Source organism: Panthera onca, chromosome E3 (genome assembly GCF_046562875.1).
Source record: "Panthera onca isolate mPanOnc1 chromosome E3, mPanOnc1 haplotype 2, whole genome shotgun sequence".
Lineage (NCBI taxonomy): Eukaryota > Metazoa > Chordata > Mammalia > Carnivora > Felidae > Panthera > Panthera onca.
Window position 1 is genome coordinate 1,334,605 of NC_138354.1, and position 20,680 is coordinate 1,355,284.

The 20,680-nt window shown below is 66.9% G+C and overlaps 2 protein-coding genes across 8 annotated transcripts; both read right to left on the bottom strand.

Moving 5' to 3' along the window:
• Window positions 1–2,516: 2,516 nt before the first annotated feature.
• On the bottom strand, window positions 2,517–14,949 carry TMEM184A (transmembrane protein 184A). 6 transcript variants are annotated; one of them, XM_081791657.1, is made up of 10 exons: window positions 14,679–14,931; window positions 13,592–13,779; window positions 8,826–9,026; window positions 6,520–6,685; window positions 6,046–6,136; window positions 5,861–5,936; window positions 5,688–5,779; window positions 4,711–4,880; window positions 3,964–4,158; window positions 2,517–3,321 (listed from the first exon to the last, which is right to left on the bottom strand). In XM_081791657.1, the coding sequence occupies exons 2-10, from the start codon at window positions 13,595–13,597 to the stop codon at window positions 3,086–3,088; spliced, it is 1,233 nt and encodes a 410-aa protein (XP_081647783.1). In that variant the 5' UTR covers window positions 13,598–13,779; window positions 14,679–14,931; the 3' UTR covers window positions 2,517–3,085. The 6 variants fall into 6 exon arrangements, with proteins under 6 accessions (XP_081647783.1, XP_081647786.1, XP_081647782.1 ...); XM_081791660.1 differs by lacking the exon at window positions 13,592–13,779 and having other exon boundaries at window positions 14,679–14,949; XM_081791656.1 differs by lacking the exon at window positions 14,679–14,931 and having other exon boundaries at window positions 13,592–14,062.
• Window positions 14,950–17,106: 2,157 nt separating this feature from the next.
• PSMG3 (proteasome assembly chaperone 3) lies at window positions 17,107–19,684 on the bottom strand. Of its 2 annotated transcripts, none has more exons than XM_081791661.1 (3): window positions 19,536–19,684; window positions 18,209–18,448; window positions 17,107–17,625 (listed from the first exon to the last, which is right to left on the bottom strand). In XM_081791661.1, the coding sequence occupies exons 2-3, from the start codon at window positions 18,422–18,424 to the stop codon at window positions 17,473–17,475; spliced, it is 369 nt and encodes a 122-aa protein (XP_081647787.1). In that variant the 5' UTR covers window positions 18,425–18,448; window positions 19,536–19,684; the 3' UTR covers window positions 17,107–17,472. The 2 variants fall into 2 exon arrangements, with proteins under 2 accessions (XP_081647787.1, XP_081647788.1); XM_081791662.1 differs by lacking the exon at window positions 19,536–19,684 and adding an exon at window positions 18,682–18,731.
• Between the last annotated feature and the right edge of the window lie 996 nt (window positions 19,685–20,680).

Below are 20,680 nucleotides of genomic sequence, written 5' to 3' on the forward strand. Positions count from 1 at the left end.
CTTTGGGCCGAGTCCTCGAGTGCAGGGGCCGTGAATGTGCTGGGCCGCTGCACCCCCCACATCCCAGCCCCCGACCTGGTCGCCCTCCCCTGCGATGGGTCTCCTTGGCTGCGGGGTCCGTCCGGTCAGCCACGGTGCGTGCAGGGGGTCAGGCTGGTAGAGCTTGCCAGCTGGCCTTCTGAATGGTGGGCACCGTTCCCGAGGGTCCCATCCACCGAGACCAGGAGCCCCCCAGCCCTTAGGCAGCCCTCCCTCTCCAGCTGGGGCTGCTCCCTCCCACCCCCCCCGGCGGCCTGTGCCCCCGTCTCAGGCCAGGTCTTACTGGAGGTGGGGAGAGAGACGTCCTGCCCGGGGTGGGCAGCGAGGTGCCCTGCCTGGTGGCCTAAAGTAAGTGGAGTGGAGGGCCCATCCTCTGGGGATGCTGTCCCCTCTTTACCGGTCTTCCCTTCCCACTGTTCCTCCAAGGGGTAGACGTGTCCGAGCTCAGCCTTAGCTGCTGACGGAGGGCGGGCTGGTGGGTGCGGCCTTAGGGTCTCCAAGCCCCGCCAGCCCTCCTGCCACACCTCTGCCTGAGCTGACAGGGTGGCTCCTGCGGTCACTTGTGGACAGGGTGCTTCAGCGCCTTGGCTTTAACCTCTGAGTGACGGAGGGCCCGTTCCCTCCCCTTTCTAGCCGAGCGCTCCCTTCTGTGAACTCGGCAGGGGGCCGAGTGTGCCAGCACGATGGGGTCACCATGGCCCACGGCTAAGCCAGACGCCCCCGAAGCCCGGCCTGTGCCTCCTGCGAGAGCCCTGGGGCGGCCAGGTGACCGCAGCTGGCAGCAAGCTTGTGGGTATGAGCTGGGGAGGCATGGACCCCAGCCCTGTTCCGGGCCCCTGGGAAGTAAGAGGTACCCCTTTGCCCCGCCCTGGCCACCCACGTCTCCAGCCTGCCTCCTTGGTGTTGGATTGTCGGGGTCATTTCCCACATAAGAGCACGGAGGCCAGGATAAGTTAGATAAGCCGGCCGCTCCTGGCCCTGTGCGGTGGGGCCCAGAACCGGAAGCCGGCCCTGCTGTCCTAGGTGGTGAGATGTGCCTCCTTCCGCTCCTCCTCCAGAGCACCCAAGCTCCCCCCTGGCAGACGAGGCCAGTGAGGGGGTTGCAGCGGCTTTGACCTTGAGGCTCTGTGCTCCCCTGTGGGTGTCCAGGAGAAGCGGGGTCTGGTCTGGGCAGAGGTGTCTGTAGGGGCTGGACAGGTGGGAGAGCTGGCCTTTGGGAAGCTGGTCTGCCTCCTGCCGGCTCTGACCTCAGGCAAGTGGCTTAACCTCTCTGGGCCTTCGTCACCTTCCCTGCGGCTGTCGTGAGGACTAAGCGTAGGCCGGGTCCCACAGTGGGTGCTCGGTAAACGTGGTCTCCCCTCACCCCAAAGTGCCAAGCTGACCAGGCTGCCCCCAGTGCACAGGCCTGGCCCGAGGGCGCCCCTGCAGCCAGGAGCCCGCAGTGCGTCTGGTCTTTTGAAGGGGGTCTTGGCCCACTTACCCTGTGCACATAGCCTTAGGCACCTTGGGCCCTAAAGGGGTGGCCCTTCCCGGGCACGGGCCTCTAGGGCAGCCCCCTCCTTCGCTCATGGTGGGGCTGGCACCGTGTCTCGCCTCCTCCAGACAGCCTCCAGCCGTGGTCCACAGGTCTCTGCAGGAGGCGCCACGTCTGTCCCCAAACCTGCTGACTGCAGCCTGTGGGGCCCGAGCTGGGCGGACTCTGGTCCGCCAACTGCAGAGGGCATGATAAGGCGGGTGGGGGCCTCGCTCCGGGAGGCAGCCTGGCCTATCTTGTCGGGCAGCCCATCCGGGCCCTTGGAGAGGCTGTGGCCTTGAGTCCTGTGTCTCCAGGCCTAGGGAGCAAGGAGGCCTCGGGGTGAGCCCATGCTGGTAGTTGACTCCTGCCCTGCGGGGTCTCTGGACCCTCAGCGCCTTTCCCTCTTTCCCCGGTGACGGGTCGGGAAGTTGTCACTGGGTGGCGCCCACCAGGCCGCTCTTGCCCTGCCGGCGGCCCTGGCTCCCCGCACCTGCGGGCCCCTGCCCACACCCCCTCCCAGACGCAGGCCTTCCCGGAGGCCTCCCCACCCCGCTGGCTGCTTCTGGCCCCTCTTTCATGTTTCCCAGGCCGCTCGGGCATGTCACAGCTTCTGGAAGGCAGGGCCTGTGTCTCTCGGGGTGCTGGCCTGGCGCACAGGAAGAGAGAAGGACGAAGGAAGGCAGGCTCCAGGTCTGCGCCCCGTGCCCTCTCCGGGCTTGCGTCCGTGGCCTTCATCCACCCACCGAGGGCGGGGCTGGCAGGAGGCCCATCTTATGGAGGAAGGTGAGCACGACCCTGGGTCTCTCCGAGCCACAGGGCAGGGCTCTCTGTCCATGCGTGAGCTCTTTGCCCTGCTCTGAGCGTCGCCCGGGACACTTGCCCCGACACCCAGACTTAGCACAGTGGGGCTCCCGTGACCACCCACCGGGTGCCGACCCTGCAGGAACAGAGGCCACGGGAGTCACTAGAAAACGCAGGCTGTTTATGTATAAATAGGTGATGCCCCCAGGAGCCCCACACGCTTCGCGGGCTGCCCAGGGTGAAGGTTCTGTGCAGGTGGCCCTGGGCGCCTCCCAGAGCTCATCAGGCACGCCTTCCCCGGGTGGGGGCTTTTCAGGAATCCCCAGGGCTGGAGGGGGTGCAAAGCACCTCTGCCCAGCCCAGTCCCCTGCCCCCACCGGCCCGTAGCGCCTACAGCTCCGGCGTCCTCAGGGTGGGGCTGCCTCGCTCTCCCAGGGCCCAGAGTGAGGTCCGTCCATCCGCCCCTGCCCTGCCAGTGCCTGCCTCACGACAGCCCCATGACGGCCAGGTGAGCCCGGTGGGTTCCTGGTTCGTCAGATAAACTCAGGCGCCCTCTCCTGGGGCCACGGGCCTGCTGGCGGGAGGAAGGCCGGGAAGTGGTGCCGCCGGCCTGGCACCAGGGCTCCCAGGAGGGGCTTCACCTTTGGCAAGAGGGTGAGGGGCCCTGTGCTTTCCCAGAGGCCTGGGCAGCCTGGTCCAGGCAGGCGGCCGGGGACCCCCGTGGCCCTCCTACAGGTCCTCTGCGGGGATCAGCATTCTCTTCTCCACGTTGCGACTCTTCCTGAGGCCGCCAGAGCCTCCGGCCACACTGGGGTGGGCACCAGGGCTCGGGGCCTCGTGAGTGGCCTGCTGGGTGTAGTGCTGATAGGCGGGTGAGAAGTTGTGGACAGCGTCCTGCACGATGTCCTGTGGGCTCATGGTCTCCTTGAGGCCGCTGGAGATGCTGTGCATGGGTGCCTCGGGGGCTGGGGGCAGACAGCACGTGGGTGGGGCCAGGGCGCTCTGGAGCTGTTCCCCCCACCCCCCAGCCGCCCCCCATCCGGGGCCTGGGCCCTGGGGACACGGCCCTGCCCCCACCGGCCTCGGGGCTGCCCAGGGCTGGGGTCTGGCATCCCCAGGCCCCGGGCTCGGCCAGTAGGGGGCACTTCAGGACCTCTGAATCCCAGCCTGGCTCCTCTACCCTGGGACTGTCCCAGCCGGGACTCCCCAGGGGCCACAGGGGGAAGCCGCCCAGGCTGGCTCCTGTCTTCTCTCTGGCCTACAGTGAGCCCTTCACGCTTGTCACTTTAGGCTGCTGGAGGGGCCGCAGGCCATCTCTGCCGCTGAGCGTCGTTCGCTAGGGATGCCCGGGGCCCTGGGGCCCAGACGTCCCGTCCAGCCATTTCACCCCTAGCTCGGAGCCGTGCACCTCGCTGCCCCTGGGCCAGAAGCAGACGCCGCACCCGTCTAGCCTCCGATGGGGCTGTCTCCCTGTCCGTGTTGCTGACATCCCCTGGGCCCGTGCAGGAGGGCGGGACAGAGATGTGGTGCGGCCAGAGGCAGGCGGGGCTGCCTGGGCCCGTCCGCAGGCCCTCGGCACACCCCCACCCCCCGTGGGGCCCGCGTACCTGGCGAGCTCTCCTTCTCGGCATAGACCTGGACGGTGAAGGCGTAGCGCAGGGCGATGGAGGCAAACAGCATCTCGATGCAGATGATGAAGTTCTGGTAGCCCGCGGCCAGCGTGCCGGCCCCTACCTTGCTCCCGTCGATGACCTGGGCCTCAGGGATGACCCCGCACTTCTCCAGGATGGCCAGCAGCATCCCTGGGGGGTGGTGACAGCCGCTCAGGCACCCGCCCTACACGGGCCTTGTGAGCTCAGCGGGATCTGCAGAGGGGACGAGGGTCAGGCCCTGGGACCTCCCATCCGTGTGGTCCTGTCCCACGGTGGGGGTTGGGGGGTGGCTGACGTTCACGGGGAGGGGTGCCTCCAAAGCCAGGGTCTCAGCACGGTGGCCATCTGGGCGCTCCCCAAGCGTCTGCCCTGACCTCCCTGGTCCCAGAGCTGGGGCCCGCCTGACACTTACCCCCCCACCCCCACCCCCGCCTCTGCAGAGTGGGGTCTGGGAGTGTCCCCAGCCTGGCCCAGGGCCTCTGCCTGTCCGTTCCATCCACCACAGGCCAGACCTACTGGACAGGGACTCGACATTTCCCCTGCACCAGGGGCTGTGTGGCTTCTGGCTGAGGGAGCGGTCGTACTGACCTGTGCTACAACCAGAGAGACTGAGGCCAGGCCTAAGGGCACCCGGGGAACCGGGGCGGAGATGGGGTTGGGACAGGCTCTGGGCTCCAGCCCCTGCCCCAACAGCCCACCCACCCTGCCAGAAAGAGAGGAAGATGACGGCCTTGATGGTGAAGAACTTGAGGACAGGCTCGAAGGGCTGCAGGAGCTCCCTCGTGGCCAAGTAGAAAAGGAACAGGGCGTAGAGGGCCAGGCTGACAGAGACGTTGTAGACCAGGGTGATGTAGAGGTAGCCGCTGTGGATGCTGGGGCCAGAGCAGGGGTCGGGGGTCAGGGCAGGACCCTGCCCCGTGCCCTCCCCACAGTCTCGGCCGTTATCACTGGCCCATGCGCTCCAGCCTGGGCACCGACAGTAACCCAGACCTGGACCTTCCCTGCGTGGCGGGCGGACAGTACCCAAGGGCAACAGCGAGGGAGCTGGGGTGCCCCCCACAGCAGTGAGGAGGTAGCCTTTCTCCCTGTGAAACCCTGTGTCTCTCTTCCTCTGTCCACCTGGGCATGGCCTGCGGGAGCGGGCCTCTACCTCGTGGACACACGGGTGGGTGTATGTGAACATGTGTGTGCATGTTGGTGTGACCTGTGGGTGTGTGTTCACGTGCACAAGTCAGTGTTGTGTGCGCATAAGCATGTGAGCTGGGTCCGTGCGTGTGCATGGGCTGGCGTGGGTGTGGACACGTGCGTGCGAGCTGGGTCTGTGTGTGCCTGTGCGTGTGCACGGGCTGGCGTGGGCGTGGACCTGGCACAGGGCTCCTGGTACCAGGGAGGTCCCCGGCGGCGCCCCGCGCCTGAATGTCTTAACCCCCCCCCGCCTCGTTCTCCTCCGGGTGGGCCGGCTGCAGGCTGTGAGGTCCTGGGGTCCTTGGCACACATGGGTCTGCCTGCTACGGCCTTGCCCTGGCGGGTTCCCGAGAGGAGGGCGAGGCCTGTCCGTTCACATGGGGACTTGGCCCTGGGCTGAGCCCTCCCCCAGGCCCTGCCTGCCTCCGCCCAGCACGGTGCCCCCACCAGGCCGGGCCCGCCCCCTCCCCGCAGGCACATCGGCCTGGCCTTACTTGAAGTCCCCATCGTGGTATTTGCCGAACGCCTGCAGGACAATGGTGACCACGGCCATGATGGGCTTCACGATGCAGAACTGCAGTGTGGCCTGGGTGGGGGAGGGGAGCGTGGGGGCGCTCAGGGCGGTGGCTGGGAGGGGAGGGCAGAGGCAGGCAAGACCCCCACTCACCTGCTTGCAGAAGCGAAGGAAGCCGATGGAGTAGGACATGCCCTGGAGACAGCAGGTGCCGTAGATGCAGCTTGACCTGGGGTGACCAGTCCCTGAAGCAGAGCTCCGGGAGGACGTGTCCCCAGACCCTCCCTGCTGCCCTGGGCGTGGAGGGACCCCCGTGGGCTCCGGGGCGAGAGGCTTACCGGATGGGCTTCCCCCGAATCTCGGCCATGATGGCGCTCTCGCCCCCCAGGTACTGGAAACAGAGGCTCAGGAAGCTGTAAATGACAAAGGCTGCAGAGGGGCAGGGCAGGGTGGGCGGCAGTGAGCCTGGGCTCCCCGGGGACGCCCGGCTGCAGGAGGGCTTTCTGACCCCCTGTGTGCCCACGCCCAGGACCCTCACTCAGCTTTGGGAGCCCACGCCATCCCCGGTGACCCCGGGGCGGGCGGAGCCCTCATCGGTCACTGAGGCAGCGATGCCCCACCCAGGGCCTGGACCCCGCCCTCGCATCCCGAATCCTGACCGTCAGGCTCAGGCGTCTGGTTCCCGCAGGGCTGGACCGGGCTGGACGGAGCCGTTCCCCGCCCCCTAGGGTGGGGTTCCCGGCCCCGGAGGGTGGGGTTCCGGAGCCGGCTGTGCGTCCCTCGGGCCCTCCCCGGAGCCAGGGGGCGCTCACCTTCATAGCAGTCACGCACAGAGGCGAAGTAGACGTAGTGCTGGTGGCCCCCCAGGAGGAGGAGGCTGAGCCAGGAGTCGAAGGCGTAGATGGGCACGATGAAGAGCAGGCGAATGATGTAGCGCTGCTCGTTGGGGACCGTGTAGGAGCGCAGGTGCAGGTAGATCTGGGCGGACAGAGCCAGGGAGGCGTGGGCACGACGGGCCAGAGGGGCGGTGGGAGGCAGCAGCGAGGACTTCGCCGGGCGCGGCGGCCCCTTCTCAGCGGACACGCGCACGCACGCACGCACTCGTGTGTTCACTCGTCCAAGGAGAACTTCCCTGGGGGAGGGGCCGTCCGTGGCCCCTGGGCGGGCAGTTTGGCATTTCAGCGTGGCGGGCCGTCGCCGGGGCCGGGGCCCTGACCCGTTTCCGGGATTTGTCCCTCGGAGCGGATACGCGGCCGAGGGGCCAGGCTGCCCCAGAGCAGCCCCACACAGCCAGCGGAGGGGGCGTCCCGAGATGCCCACGCGGGGACGTGCTCCAGCAGGTGCCGAGTAAACACCAGAAGACAAACCAAGGACGGCCCCGCACGCCTTGGAAACGCAGGGCAGACCCAAAAGGAAAGATCCCTGTCTTTCCACGACGGTAGGAAGATACAGGTGATCACCGTTTATCGATAAACCTTTCCTGATTTTCCACGTCGTCTGTGAGGACGTGAAAAACCAGTGACGGGGTCTTAACGAGGAAGATGCACCAGGGCGCTGGGTATACAGGGCTGGCTGTGGTCCCACAGCACCTCTGGAAGGCTTCCCAGAGGAGGTGCCGTTGAGTGCCAGGCGGAGAGAGGGCGGTTGACGGGGAGGCTGTGTGTGGAGCCCCATGCGGACCCCGCAGGGAGTGGCGGGGGCGGGGGACAGGCTCCTTATCAGTCCCTCACTCCCAGCTGGTGCAGTGGGAGGGGCCCGGCATGACCAGCCAGTAGGAGCCGTGGATTCTGCCCGGTGCTGGCGCTGCCCGGCTGGGTGGCCTTGGCAAGTACTCCCCGTGTTCTCCGGCCTTGCCTTCCCGTCTTTAAAGCGAGAGGCTGCGTCTCGCTCTGTCCTTCTGGGCTCTGGAAGGGCAGAGTCTAGCTGCCCTTGAGCTCCGGGGGCCTGGCAGTGTGGGCGGGGACGGGAGCTGCGTTCCATGGTGGGGAGGGGGGGTCCCTGACTTCCCTGTCTAGGCGGTGGGGGCCCAGGAAGCAAGCGCGCGCGCGCACGTGCACACACACACACACACACACACACACACACACAGTCGCCAGCGCTGCAGAAGGTTAGGGTTACGCAGACGGGGAAGCCGAGACCCGGACACCCGGACCCAGGACTCTGCTGCTCTCTGCTCTATAAATCACAGCCTCCCCAAGACCCCACACCGTTCCTCCACTGAGGAGTAGGCACCACCCGCCTGTGCGGTCTACCTGTCCAGGGGCGGTGCAAACACTGCCTCCTCCAGGCTGTCCTCTCTGATGGCCCCTGCCGCTCTCAGCTGCACTGTGCTCCACTGGCCCCCATCACACCCTTGTGTCTATCATGCATTGTGGTGATTTGAGGCCACACAGCAGGCAGCTCTCATCGAGGTGGGAGTCTGCTCACCCCTCCGTGCTTTGGAGGCCTCTGGGCCACCCACCCCCCTGCCTGCTGGCCCGGAGCCCCCGCCAGTTGTTTCCTCCCCCAGTGCCGGCTGCACTACCCTGCAGGCCAGCTCTGCTCTCGGCACTGCCCCCCCCCCAGCCCCCCCCCCCCACCGCCTTCTCTGGCTCCCACACCCCCCAGGCTGAAAGCCAAACTCCGCTCTTCTGCGTCCTGAGTGCCCTCTGCCTAGACGGCCGGCTCCCTGGCCTCCCACCTCGCTGTCGCCCCGGTGCCTCCCCGAATGTCCGTTCTCCACTGCCCCGCCCCCGCGCTCAGGCCCAAGACCTGCTGCCCGCGCCCGCTCTTCCTCGCTGCTGGGCGCGGCCATTCCCCCTCTGGGGGGCTGCCCTGTCTGCCGGGGGTTGTCACCGCCTGGGGCCGGGGGCTCCTCTGCTTCCCTGAATCTGAGGGGGCGGCCACCCTACGCCCTGTCCTCCCAGCCCAGCTCTGTCCCTGGCACAGACCTCCCATCCCTGGCTCCCACACGCCACGTTCTGGACAAGGCCCCCTCCCCTGCCCCTGTGCCCTGGCCTGCTGCCGCCTCTGATGTCTGCCCCAAGCTCGTGGCTGGAGGTCCCAGATGCCAGCAGGGCCAGCCAGGACCACGTCCCACGGAGAGCGGGGACCCGGAGACGCAGAGGGGAGGGTTTACCTGGTGGCAGGTGAGCACCAGGGCGGTCCACACAAAGACCCCCGAGATGCCGCGGGCCAGCGCGGTGGTGAGGAAGAGCCGGGAGGCGCCCTGGGAGCTGTTCCCCATGCGGTCCATCTGCGGCCCGGCGGGCACGGTGGGCACAGCCGGCCCGGGGCTGGGCCGTGGCCATGTTCCCAGGAGCCCCGAGGCGTTAGTCATCTGCAAAGGTGAGAGAGGATGCGGGGAGGAGCGAGGGCAAAGGTGGGCCCAGGCAGCTGGGAGCAGCCCGGGGAGGAGGGAGCGGGGGCAGGGAGGGGGCAGCCGTCGCTGCAGGCGGAGCCAGAGGCTGACCGGCTGGCCCGCTCCCCTGACCCCGGGCAGCCCTGGGCAGCTCCGTGCACAGGAACTCGGCTCCAAGGCCTGGGCCCGGGACGCCCTCCTTCCCTGGGGTGGTGCCCGCCTCCACTGCTCGGGTTTGCGGGGACCCCACATGTTAGGGGCCGGAGGTGTCTGGGAAAGTGGGGGAGCCCCCGTTGCCCTGGCTGCCCGGGGTGGAGTCGGACAGCACTGCTCGCGGCAGCCGATGGGGAGTTCGGCCCGGCACCCACCGGCTCCCCGGAACCTGCCGGACTGTCGGGGTGCCCAGCTTTGCTGCGGGGCCATTCTCCGCCCCGAGCCCGCTCGCCGGCCCCGGATGCCAGTTCTCCAGCTGCTTGCCGGCCAGCTGGGGCACCGCGCACCTCCCCCTCTCCCATCCAGGCCTTCCCGGGCCTCTCCCCCTCCCTCCGGCCCCACCGTAGCGACCCAGCGCCTACCTCTCAGGCAGGAAGCTCAGGCCCGGCCCTCGGAGGCCCGGCCTCCAGGGAAGCCTGGCTGGTCATTTGTGTGGCCACGTGGCCCTGGTGGCAGGCCCACGGGGGTGGGGAAGGGCTGCTATCTGGAGGCCGTATCGGGCTTGGGGAGGGGCGGCCTCAGCCTCCTCTTCAGGGTAGCCCACCTGAGCTGCTGCCTGCAGGGAGGGGCCCAGCAGGAGTGGGAGGAGCTGAGGCCTGTCCCCTCCCCCTGCGGTTGACATTCTATCTTGGCCGGCGGCAGCTGGCTCCCAGGATCCTACAGGCCGCCAGGTGCCCTCACCTGCCTGTGCCCGCCGGTCAGGTGGCTCCTGCCTGGGCCCCAGGCGGCCAGGAGGGGTCTCGGTGGGTGGGGTGGGCGTGGGCTGCATGGGGCCACGGGTTTCCGTGAGGGGCGATGACAAAGTTATGGACCCAGGTAGGCAGGCCGCTGCACTCAATGCGGTGAAACGGTTTGCTTCAAGGATGGGTGAATTTGCGTTGTGAGAATCTCACCCTGTCCCCCACAGGTATGCTGGAAACACTCCAGGGTGGAAGGGTGGAGGGGGACAGACAGGTCACTGGGCTCGCTGGGGGGCCTGGCTTCTGCTGCCCTGGGCTCAACCCTGAGCCCAGAGGCCCTCTGGGGAACAGCTGTCTCTGCTGTGTCTCTGGAGGGGGCGTCGGGGTCGGGGCCATGCTCTGGTCGCAGACGCGTTCATGCTGCGGCCGTGGGTACCAGGACCAAGTGCCTGCTCTGTGCCCGTGATGGGGACACCCCGTCCGTGTCCTCTGTGCCACCTAACGCTCCCCGCAGACCTGGGCGATGGGGTCAAGGGCTGAATTGTTGGAATTACCGTTCCCTTTTAGATGTAGGGGTGGGGGGCTCAGAGAGGTTCATCCGCGTGTCTGCGGCCCCACCCCTGCACACACCAGCCCCGGGGGAGCCCCCCGAGGACAGGCCTTGCCTGAGTCTGTCCCCCACTCCGCATCACCCCCAGCGGGCCTCCTCTGAGCACTGCCTGGAACCTTCCACACCGACCTTTCTCCCAGCCGTCCCCTCGTCCCGCGGGCTCGCATGTCACCCACTCGGTCCTGTCTCCTCTTCAAATCCCACCTGCACTTCTGTCCACCTGTTGGCTTTGTGCTGCCCCCCCACCCCCTGCACAGGGGCTGCCGTGCCCATCCCCGGACACGGGGGGTAGGCAGTCTGGTGTGCCCTGATCCCTCGATGCCAGCTCCCAGCCGGTGCCCCGGGACCCGCAGGAGCGTCCGTCGCTGTGTGCAGGGTGGTGCTGCCGGCCGTGGACGTGGCTGTCATCTTTATGGGGCAATTCTGGAGGTAGCACCCATCATCGCCCCTGGTGACAATAGCTTGGGGACCCTCGAGGGAGAAGACTCAGCGTCTGGGACATGGACGGGGCTGGCAGGGGCCTGGGGAACCCACTCGTGCTACAGGCGGGGAAACAGGCCTACATCCTTCCCAGGCTGCTGCTGGAGTGACTGGGAATGCAGCAGGGGCACTGTGGTTAGATGTCAGAAGGACTTCCTAGCTGGAGTCAGCAGGCCCAGGCCTCTGGGAAGGCACTGAAGGGCCTGGCTTTGGGGAGGCTCGAGGCCTGGACCCTGGACCCAGACGGAGGGACTTTCCAAGCGCCGCCTTCTCAAAGGCAGAAACGCTGTGGGGCACAGCAGCAGGTGGGGACAAGGCGTCCGGGATCCTCTTCTGCCCAAGGCCACCCCTGCTCTGATGGCGGAGGCCAGGTCTGCCCTCAAGTTTTCTTGTTCAGCCACTGCCTCCAGGAAGGCCTCCAGGGGTCCCCACTCCAGGGCCTCCTGCACACTCTGGGAAATGGCTGCCTTCCTACCAGCGCCAGCCATGCGTGCCCTTTAGAAGCCTGGGACCCTGCGAGGTGGGGGCCATCCCCTCCCCTCCTTCTCCGGGTCCTGACCTGTCGCTCAGGGGGCAGCCCCGGCCCTCGGGGCCTTGTTCTGCCCATGCCCTGGGCTGTCACCATAGCAGAGACCTTCACCCCCCTGGGCCTTTGCTTTCTCATCTGTGCGGACGAGTCCGAGTTCTCCCGCCGCTCCTTGGGGTACGGCCTGTCGTACACCTGCCGTCAGTGGGGGCCTGGGACAACCCCCCTCGGTCTGCTCTCAGTTCAGGGAAAGGGTCCGGCCCCAGGGCTCTCCCTGGAGAGAAGGAGCCTGGGTGGGTGGGGCGTGGGAGGGCGGCAGGGGAAGGAGCCGGGTGGGGGCTGGGGTTCGGCCCTGGGGGCGTGGGGGCCAGGACGGCTGATTCCTCAGCCACCTGGCTGCCCGTGGGGCTGTTTGAATGTGGCCCCACCCCTGGCCGCGGGTGTCACGGTCCACGCACACTCAGGAGAGGTGGTGGGCCGGCCAGGCCTGATTTCCCTGCCTGGGGCTGGACGCTGACCGAGCCGGTCACAGGACGGACCTGCCTGCCCAGATCCGGGCAGCCGGGGCCTCTGACCCCTGTCTACAGTGACCAGGTGCCTGGACTCCCGGCAGGTCCTGGCTGGGCTGTGGGGCGGCTGAGACCTGGGAGCCCTCATCCCCACACCTGCCCTTCACTGCTGATGACCCACGGCCCGTGCCTCCTTGGCCTTCCTGCTGGCCCTGGACCTCCTTCCTCACCTGCCCTGCCAGGCCAGCCCCCTTCTCAGACGGGCCGCCACCTGGGGACATCACTGAAGGCTCGCAGCCCCTTCCCTGCCCCCCACCCCCACCCCTGGGCAGGCAGAGGCAGGGCTGGGGCACGGCGGTGGGGGCATCGAGACACCTCGCTCCCCCCAGGCCGGCCCCATCGGAGTCCTCTGACTCTCCCGGGGGCCCTCCCCTGCTGGCGCCCGGGGAGTGGCAGACAGGGTTTGCCACGAGCTTTTCTTACAGCCCACGCGGCCGTTGACTCAACTAATACCCACCGTGGCCTGGGGCCTGGGGTGACTGGACTGGGGCCTCTGGCAGCCAAGGGTCCTGGGCGCTCGGGCCTTTAAGCCACTCGTGTGGGAGCTGGGAGAAGTGGGGCAGCGGTGGGGCCTCTGTGGCCCTATCACTTTGGCTGCGGAAGGGACCTACTAGCCGGGGCCCCGAGTCGCTTTTCCCTCCCTCTGGGCCACGGAGGGATGGGGGCGGCGGGTCCTTCCAGCTCTCATTCCGGGCCCCCTTACACACTTGGGTGAGCAGGGAGGCTCCAGGACGCTGGCTCCTGACCTGGGCCAGGGCCCTGGGTCAGACGCACCGGGGTGGGACCCTGATGCGCCGCTCTCTGTGTCCGTGACCTTGGGCAGACTCTGGTTCTCTCTGAACCTCGGTTCCCTCTGTGTTTGGAGCCCCCGCGTGCCCCGGGCTCCCTGCCACCTGTTTCTCTTGGAGGTGGCCACAGGCCGCTGGAGCCCAAGACAGCCCAGGACGGCCGTCTCAGTCCTCCTGTCCTGCCAGCCAGGTCGCCTGCCGTAGGCTTCTCTCGTCATCTGGGCCAATCAGCCCCGGGGGACCCCAGCGTGGGATCTGGGGGCCTCCCTCCCTTCTTCTGGGGCTCCCCCGTCCTTCCTGCGCATTCCCTGGCGGCCCCCTCCTCTGTGCCGCCTCCGTCCCCAGAGAGAAGCTGTGTGTGCCCAGGGCCTGCCTGTACCTGCCCGTTGCCCCAGAGGTAGCTGGCTGTCCTGGGTGTGTACCTGGAGGCCCTCCTCCGTCTCTATGCGGGGCTGGGCTGGGGTGCTGGCCTGAGGACCCTTTCTGGCTACCAGGTGGCATTCTGGGGCCTGCCCGGGCCCTGTCCTCTTGAGGGGAGAGGGAGTGGGGCACAGACGCTGGGACTCCCAGAATTTCAAGGTGTGGCTGTTTTTCTCTGAGAGCCCCTGCCCCACTGGAGTGAATGGGACCCCGGCCTGGACCCCTCACCCCTCCCGTGAACTGGGGCCCACAGCTCACCTCCATGGCGGCTCCTTCGGCTGTCCGGCCGGGCCCCTCGAGCAGCTCGGTGGCGGGGCCCCAGGCCGGGGAGGGGTGGCCGGGATGTCCGGCCCCACGGTGAGGCCTCCGGACCTCCGCGGTTCCTCCTCACGGCAGCCAGGGTCGGTCTGAGACGCTGTCGCTTCTGGGGAAGTCCTGGCCTTTCCCTGGACCCAGAAAACTCCTCCTTGCTGCCTGCCCACCTTGCCGGACCGGCCCTGCCTGCTGGGGTGCCGCCCGGGGCCACACCCTCTGCCCTGCCCTGCCACCGTCCAGCGGGGGCCACAAGCTGGCCTCTGGGTCCCTGCCATCTGGGTGTGGATCTCGTCGGGACCACTGACCCCCGTGGCTGCATCGCTAGTCTGTGTGGGCGGGAGTCTGACGCCCACCTCCTCTGGTGCAGCGAGGGTTAAACGGGGCGATGCTGTGGCCCCAGTCCCACTGGCTTCACCTGCAGGTCGTGTGCGGGTTGAGCGTGGGGCCTGCACAGCCCGGGAGCCGGCGCGGCCTGGGACTTCCTGTGGTCTCTCGGAGACCCCTGTTTCTCTCAGCGTCTCTCCCCCTCCCCTCCTTCCAGCTGCCTCCCTACTTTGGCCCGCCAGATCGCAAGGCCCAGGAATCGAGGTGGCCCGCGGGGTCCCCACCTGCCTTCACAACGGATGGGCTCCTGTCCCTGAGCAGCCCAGCGCAGGGGTCCCAGCGCGCCTCCTCCAGAGACGTGGACCCCTAAGACTGTCGGCCGCCGGCTCTCTGGCCCCTGGCCTGGGCTTCCTGGGGCCCACGGAGACACGGTCCCCATCAAAATGTCCCCAGACGTGGGCTTCCCCCCGAAAGCCCCCCCCCCCGCACCCCGTCCCGGGGGCTTCGGGGCCTCCCATCCTGTCACAGACCTCAGGGATTGATGCGTCCTCGCTTCCCACGAGCCAGTCCTCACCCCCCGCGACCGCGTCTGCGTGCTTCCTGTTGGGACGTGCACTAGCAGACCGCGGGGCAGAGCGCCTCCCTGCCGTCGTCCCCTGGGCACTCAGGGCCCTCGGATTTCACGGGCATCGTCTTGGCCACTTACCCGAGTGCCCCCCTCCTGGTTTCCAACTTCACTGCAGGGCGTTAACGGAAGAGCCGGTCCCGCGAGCGGCGTCTGATTCCCCCGGTTAGTTGTCCTACCTGGTTTAGGGGGGACCGGGGCTCTGTCAAAGCCCTGGATAAGCAGCTCGGGGTGACAGCAGACAGCGGCCGCCCTCCCTGGCTTCTCTTGACCCCCAAGGGCACCTGCCGGCCCTTGGCTCGGAGCTGGAACCACGCCCCCACGTCCTCTAAGGAACAGGGGGGGCGTGCGAGGGAGGGGCCCGGGGGTCTCCACGTGCAGCTCAGTGGCGCTGGGCCGGCCAGATCGCGCCCTGTCGACCAAGGGCACGGCCTTGACAAAGGAGCCTCGTCTGGCAGTCTGGGCTGCAGGGGCTGGCAAACTGGCCCGAAACGAAGATCATGATTCACGCGGGGCCACAAATCACTGCAAGGCCGAACTGCAGTCTGACCGCTGGGTAAGCGCCACCCGCGTCCACATCCGCGGAGCACACAGCCCTGCCTGGGGAAACCGAGGCTTCGCGGTCTCTGTCGAGTGCGTCCCTCTCCCCCAGAATCGTCGCAGCCGGGAGGGCGCGGCCGCGGCAAAGGGCAGAGTCACGTGCCTGCATTTGCACGGCAGGGCGGCTTCCGGGCCGGGAGCCTCGAGTGTCAGTCTGTGTCTTACGAGCTTCGGGCCGCTGTCGATAACTTGAGGAAGGTGCTGGGGGCCTGGTTTCTATTACACGTCCACCGTCCAGGCGGGCGGCCGAGGGCCGGCACCGCCCCGTGTCCCCAGCCCTCGTCCGCCAGCGCGCCCCTGCCTCGTCTCAGGGCGGCCACGTGACTCCGCCTCGGTTTCCCCCTCTGGCACACGTGGGTGACCAGGGTGGCGACCTCCCTCCAGGCTGAGTGAGGGCTGAGAAGGGTGGGCCCCAGAGCCTGGCCACGGTGCCAAGCAGCACGTGTGTGAGTCCTGTTGCTGTGCATTTAGGGACCAAACAGAAAGCCAGAGGCTGCGGATCCGAAACCCAGGCTCAGACGGGACCCTACCCAAGCCTCAGGTTCCCTGCTTGTTAAACGGGACAAGTCATGACTTCACAGGGCAGACGCTGACAGGCGTGGGGTAACTACTGGTCCCAAGTGCTGACCTGAGGACACCAGGCCCCTGCTCCTGCTCTGGGGGTCAGGCTGGGGACACGGCTGCCCGAGACCAGGAAGGGGGGCAAAGCCGGCCACAAAGGAGTCCCGTGTCTCCCAGGGATGGGCCTGCCTCAGTTCCCCCCGTGTCCCTGACAGGTGCAGGCACCAGGAGGGGGCGGAGGGACCTTGGTCACTCAGGCTCCCCGTAGCAGCAGGTGAGTGAAGCGCCTTCCCCGCTTAGGAGTCGGTGCCGCCTCCAGGAAGTCTGGTCGGATTCCCTCGGCCAGTCTGTGCCCTGCACGGGCAGCGTCTGCCGACGGAAAGAGCCCTCGAGGTTTCCCTCTGCCCCACCCTCAACAAACTCACGCTGGTCCAGAGGCTTCGGTCCCATCTTTCCACTGCCCGCCCTGGAGGGTTTCTCAGGTTAAGACTCTCTGTTTCAGAACCCACCCCCCACCCCAGAAGGCCATCTTGGGCGCACGGGGATCCCCGCTGGTTTCCGCCTGCAGATCCTGAGCCCCCGCTCGCTCTCCCGCGGGCTTCTAGCTTGTGGGACAGACTCACATGGCAGAACATCTAGCCTGCCAGCTTCTGGTGTGGCCAGTGACGTGCCCTTGTGGCCGGAGGGGGACGAGGGGAGCCCTGCGGGTCCCAGGCTGCCCTCCCAGAGGCCCAGCCGCACAAAGGCCCTACCCCGTAGCTCCGCCTGCCTGTGGAGGTGTTTCCTGGGATGATTTCCAAAAGGCAAACCCGCCTGACTCAAGCCCCGAGGCCTCAGAGGCCTCAGCATTCAGCACCAGAGGCCCCTGCCATTGGCCCCCTCCCCACCCTCGGGCTCTGCCAGCCCCAACGCCCTGGGGCCCTGGGGCCCGGGCTCAGCCGTGCCCTCCCATGCTGGACTTCTGTTTCCTGGCCTTTGTGCAGCCTTCCCCCAGCATTCAGGATTCCCTCCCTGGGCACTCGGCGGCCCGCGGCCCTACCGTGGCTGGCCCCAGGCCCGTGGGGTGACATGAACAGCTCCCCGGCTCCTGAGGCTGGGGTCTGTGCCCCACACCCTCGCAGCGACTGCCGCCCAGCAGGACCGCGGGGAGTGTTCGCGGAAGGGAAGTTAATGGCTGCCCAGCAACGCGAACGCGCTCAGCGAAGTCAGAGGAAGAGGAGTGGGGTGAGCGTGTGCAGAGCGTGAACTACACTGTTTCCTGCCGAACGAGGCTTCCTCCCGCCGGACGCACCCAGAACCGAACTCGCGCCATGTGACTGAAACTTCTCAGTACTGCTAAGAAGGATGGTGAAGTCGCTTAGGGTACGCGTTTATTTTTATTAGAAACAGCCGTCCTCCAACAGTTGCCCCCGCGTGTGGAGGACCAGGACTCTTACCTGATGACTCCTCTTTCGCCTCTCAAATAAATGCCACTACCCGGACCCTGCTGAGAACCATTCACAAGCCCCCCAAGACACATTGCACGGCTGTGCTCCCACCGGACCGCGGGTAACTCAGCGACCCAACCAACCAAGAGTCCGCCTGAGGTGTGCGTATTTCTTCTGGCTCCGGGGACCCAGGCCAGACAGTTCCTCCTGCGGACCGGCCAGGGGAGGGCCTCCGAATCGAGAGCGTGTCGGGGTCTCCCTTTGGCCGCGCCGAGGAGCAGGCGTGGTCACCACACCTGGCAGGCCTGGATCACCTCCTTCAGGGCCTTCAGCCCCTCCACACTCCTGTCCTTCATGGCCATGGCCAGGAGCACCGCTCTGTTTCCCGCTTCTTGAGACACAAACGTCACCAGGTTCTTTGCAAAGACGTGGATGAGAGGCTGGTGAAGGAACGACAGAAACCATCTGAACCGCGAGTTTCTTTGCCCGTAGGAACCCACCTGGCTTCTGCACCAGCCTCAGACCCCCACCCGGTGTGATGCGGCAGCAGTTCAGGGTTCGAGGAGGCTCCAGAACATTCCGGTCCTACACAAAATGCTAAACACGCACCATTATACTTATTTTCTCGGTGCCTTCTGATGCCCGGGTCCCTGCTGGCTGTCTCTAATCTAGGACTCCCAAAAGACGAGTCTGCCGGGCTAGGGGGCAGGGGTCTGTCCAATCTGCCAGGCCATCTTTCAGACCGAAGAGGAACAGCCACTCGCTCCTCCAGGCCGCGGTGACAGGATCAAGATGAAGGCGAGGCACCCTCACTACAAAATCAGTGTCTCTGCTTGTCTGCTGGATTAAGTCCCGACGGGCTGGGAAAGGCAGCCACCAAGCACAGGCACCAGGAAAGGCTGTCGCTGCTGGGGGTAAGGGGGGTAAGGGGGACTTGCCTACTGACAAAACGGAGCCACAGACGCGGTCCCCTCTCCCCCACCCCCCGCGCCCAGCGTGGGGACCCCTTCCCGGCCACTATACCTCGTCCTGCCCCAGAAGGACTCTAGTGGTGAGCACCGGCTTGCCGATGTCACCGGCCACGTCGCTGGGTTCCAGGGAGACCAGGGTGCCCATCTTCCCGAACTGGGTCACCAGCACCAGGATGTGACTGCTGAAGGCCGTGCACACCACCTGGGTGGGGACCCCGCACACCACTTCCGTCCTCTGTCGGGACATCAGCAGAGGTTTGCCTTCCATGGCGGGGTCTCCTCCGGGGCACTTCTACGTTAGAACGGATAAGTGAATCAGACCGCGTCCCCGCGGCGCGCCGACGGCCGCGCGCACGCGCCCTGGCAGGTGAGGGTCCGCGCGGCCACCGGCTTCCCTTGGAGCCGGGGCGCCGCCCGCAGACGCACACGGGCAGGCGGCGGGCGAGGACCGGCGCCGCTCCCGGGCTCGAGCAGGGGACCGCGCTCCCGCCGACCCGTCCCACCCGCCGTGCCGCCCGCGCTCACCGCGCCGCGCCCGGAAGTGACGCCCGCGGCCGACGGGGGGGGGGGGGGGGGGGGGGGAGGGGCGGCCGCCCGCTCGCCCCCGCGCGCCCGCCGGAAGTGCGGCTGCGGGCTTCCGGTCCCGCGCGGGCCTCCCTGCGGGTCCCGGAGCCGCCGGGTTCCGCGCTCCCGAGAGGGGCCGCGTGTTCGGGGCAGGGGGCTGCGGCCCCCACCCGCGGCCCTCGGCCTGCGGGGCTCCGGCTGCGCGTCCTCGGCCGTCCCGGGGGAGCCCTGCGGCTCGGCGGTCGGGGCTCGCCTGGCTGTGGGCTGCGGGACCCGCGTGGCGGCCGGGGGCGGGGGGGGGGGGGGGCTGTGGGAGAGGAGCCGACGCCGAGAGCGGGCCGTCAAGGGCTCCGAGTGTGGCCCGCGGGCGTCCCAGTCCCGAGCCGGGGCGTCCTGCTGACCCTGGCCGGGCGGGGCGGCGCGGAGGCCCCTCGGCGAGGCCCGGGTCAGGGTGGGGGCGCCGCGGAGGCGGTCGGCGGGGCTCGGGGCGGTCTGTGGGGGCGGGGGGGGGGGGTCGGCGGGGTCGGGAGGGTGTTCAGCGGTGGGGGGGGCGGTGTTCAGCGGGGGCGGTCTCCGGGGATGGAGCGGACCCTCCACCCCACTCTCAGGGGGTCCCCAGCCCTCCGGGGATGCTGGCGGCCTATCATAGGCCCATCTGCCCCCCACTCCCCTAGGCCAGCATCCATGAGGCCGCAGTGGGTGCCGGGCATTGTGCTAAGTGCTGCCTGTGCGGTAACTCCGGAGTCTTAGCGCCACGTGGTAGAGCGCTGTCATCCCTGTCGCGTAAGCAGGCTGTTCTGTTTCGGGGACCTTACCCGAGGCCGCGGTCGGAGAGCCGGTAAGGCCTGGATCACCCTTGAGTACTGGTCTCAGCGCTCGAATGCCCGGGTATAGGGGAAGAGGAGGGACCAATGTGGCCCCTGTGGCCGGATGAATTCTGGCCCCTCCCCAGGATCTCTGAGAGCCCCCGCCACTCCTCTTTTTCCCCAAGCTGGAAGTTTTCTTGGCAGGGTGGGGGAGTCGCGCACTGACCGGTACTGCACTGATTCGATTTGAGCCTCGAGACTTTTTCTCAGGGGACTAACGTCTCTTCAGAACCCCATACTTCCTGTCCATTGCCCTGCCGGCGGGGTCAGGGAGCGTGTCCCCTCCGTCTAGTGGGCCCACGTCACTGAGTCCCCTAGGAAATGTCAGCATCCCTAATCTTTCCTTTTTCTCCTGATTTGTTGACTCCTGTACAATCCAGGTCAAGTCAAATGAAGCATGCACCTTGAAAACAACTTCTGGTGGCTTAAAATAAAAAGCATGTGTACAAAACGTTATCAAACTAGAAATAAAAATCAAAAGGAAATCTGTTTTTGAGCTTTCTTGCAGCCAGGTCACAGAGGGAAAGATTTTGACTTTCAAGGTTCCCATATTCCAAAAGGGGGGAGGATATCAGTTTCTCAGGAGAGTGTTTTTGTTGGGTCTAAATTTAAATACACGTTCACCCACGCACACCCCAAAAGCAAATTGCAGGGGCATTGCTTTGCCATGGGAAGCCTTCAAAAGGTCCATTCACCCATTCACTGTTATTCACCTGTTCATGCAGCCTCTCTCTGTAGGCAAATGGACACAAGTTTGACATCCTCCCCCGCCCCCCTGCCCCGCGGGGGAAAGACCCAACTCCCAAGTTCTCACCTTTATAAAAGATGTCGAGGAACAAAGTGTTAACGCTGTTAAGCAAATGCTTACGTGCTCGTCAGTTGGCTGTTTTTTTGGTCTGGATCTTGGATACGAACTGCATATGAAGTAAATGGAGGGGCTTCCTGGTGGCCCAAGTGGACGTGTGGGCAGAACTTCTGCACCTAGGATAATGGGTGATGACCTCATTGCCTGCCGCTGACTGTTCTCCAGTTTAAGGCCATAATTGAACTGGAAAGAAAGGTCCCTTAGGGGAGTTCACTTAAAACGAGAAGCA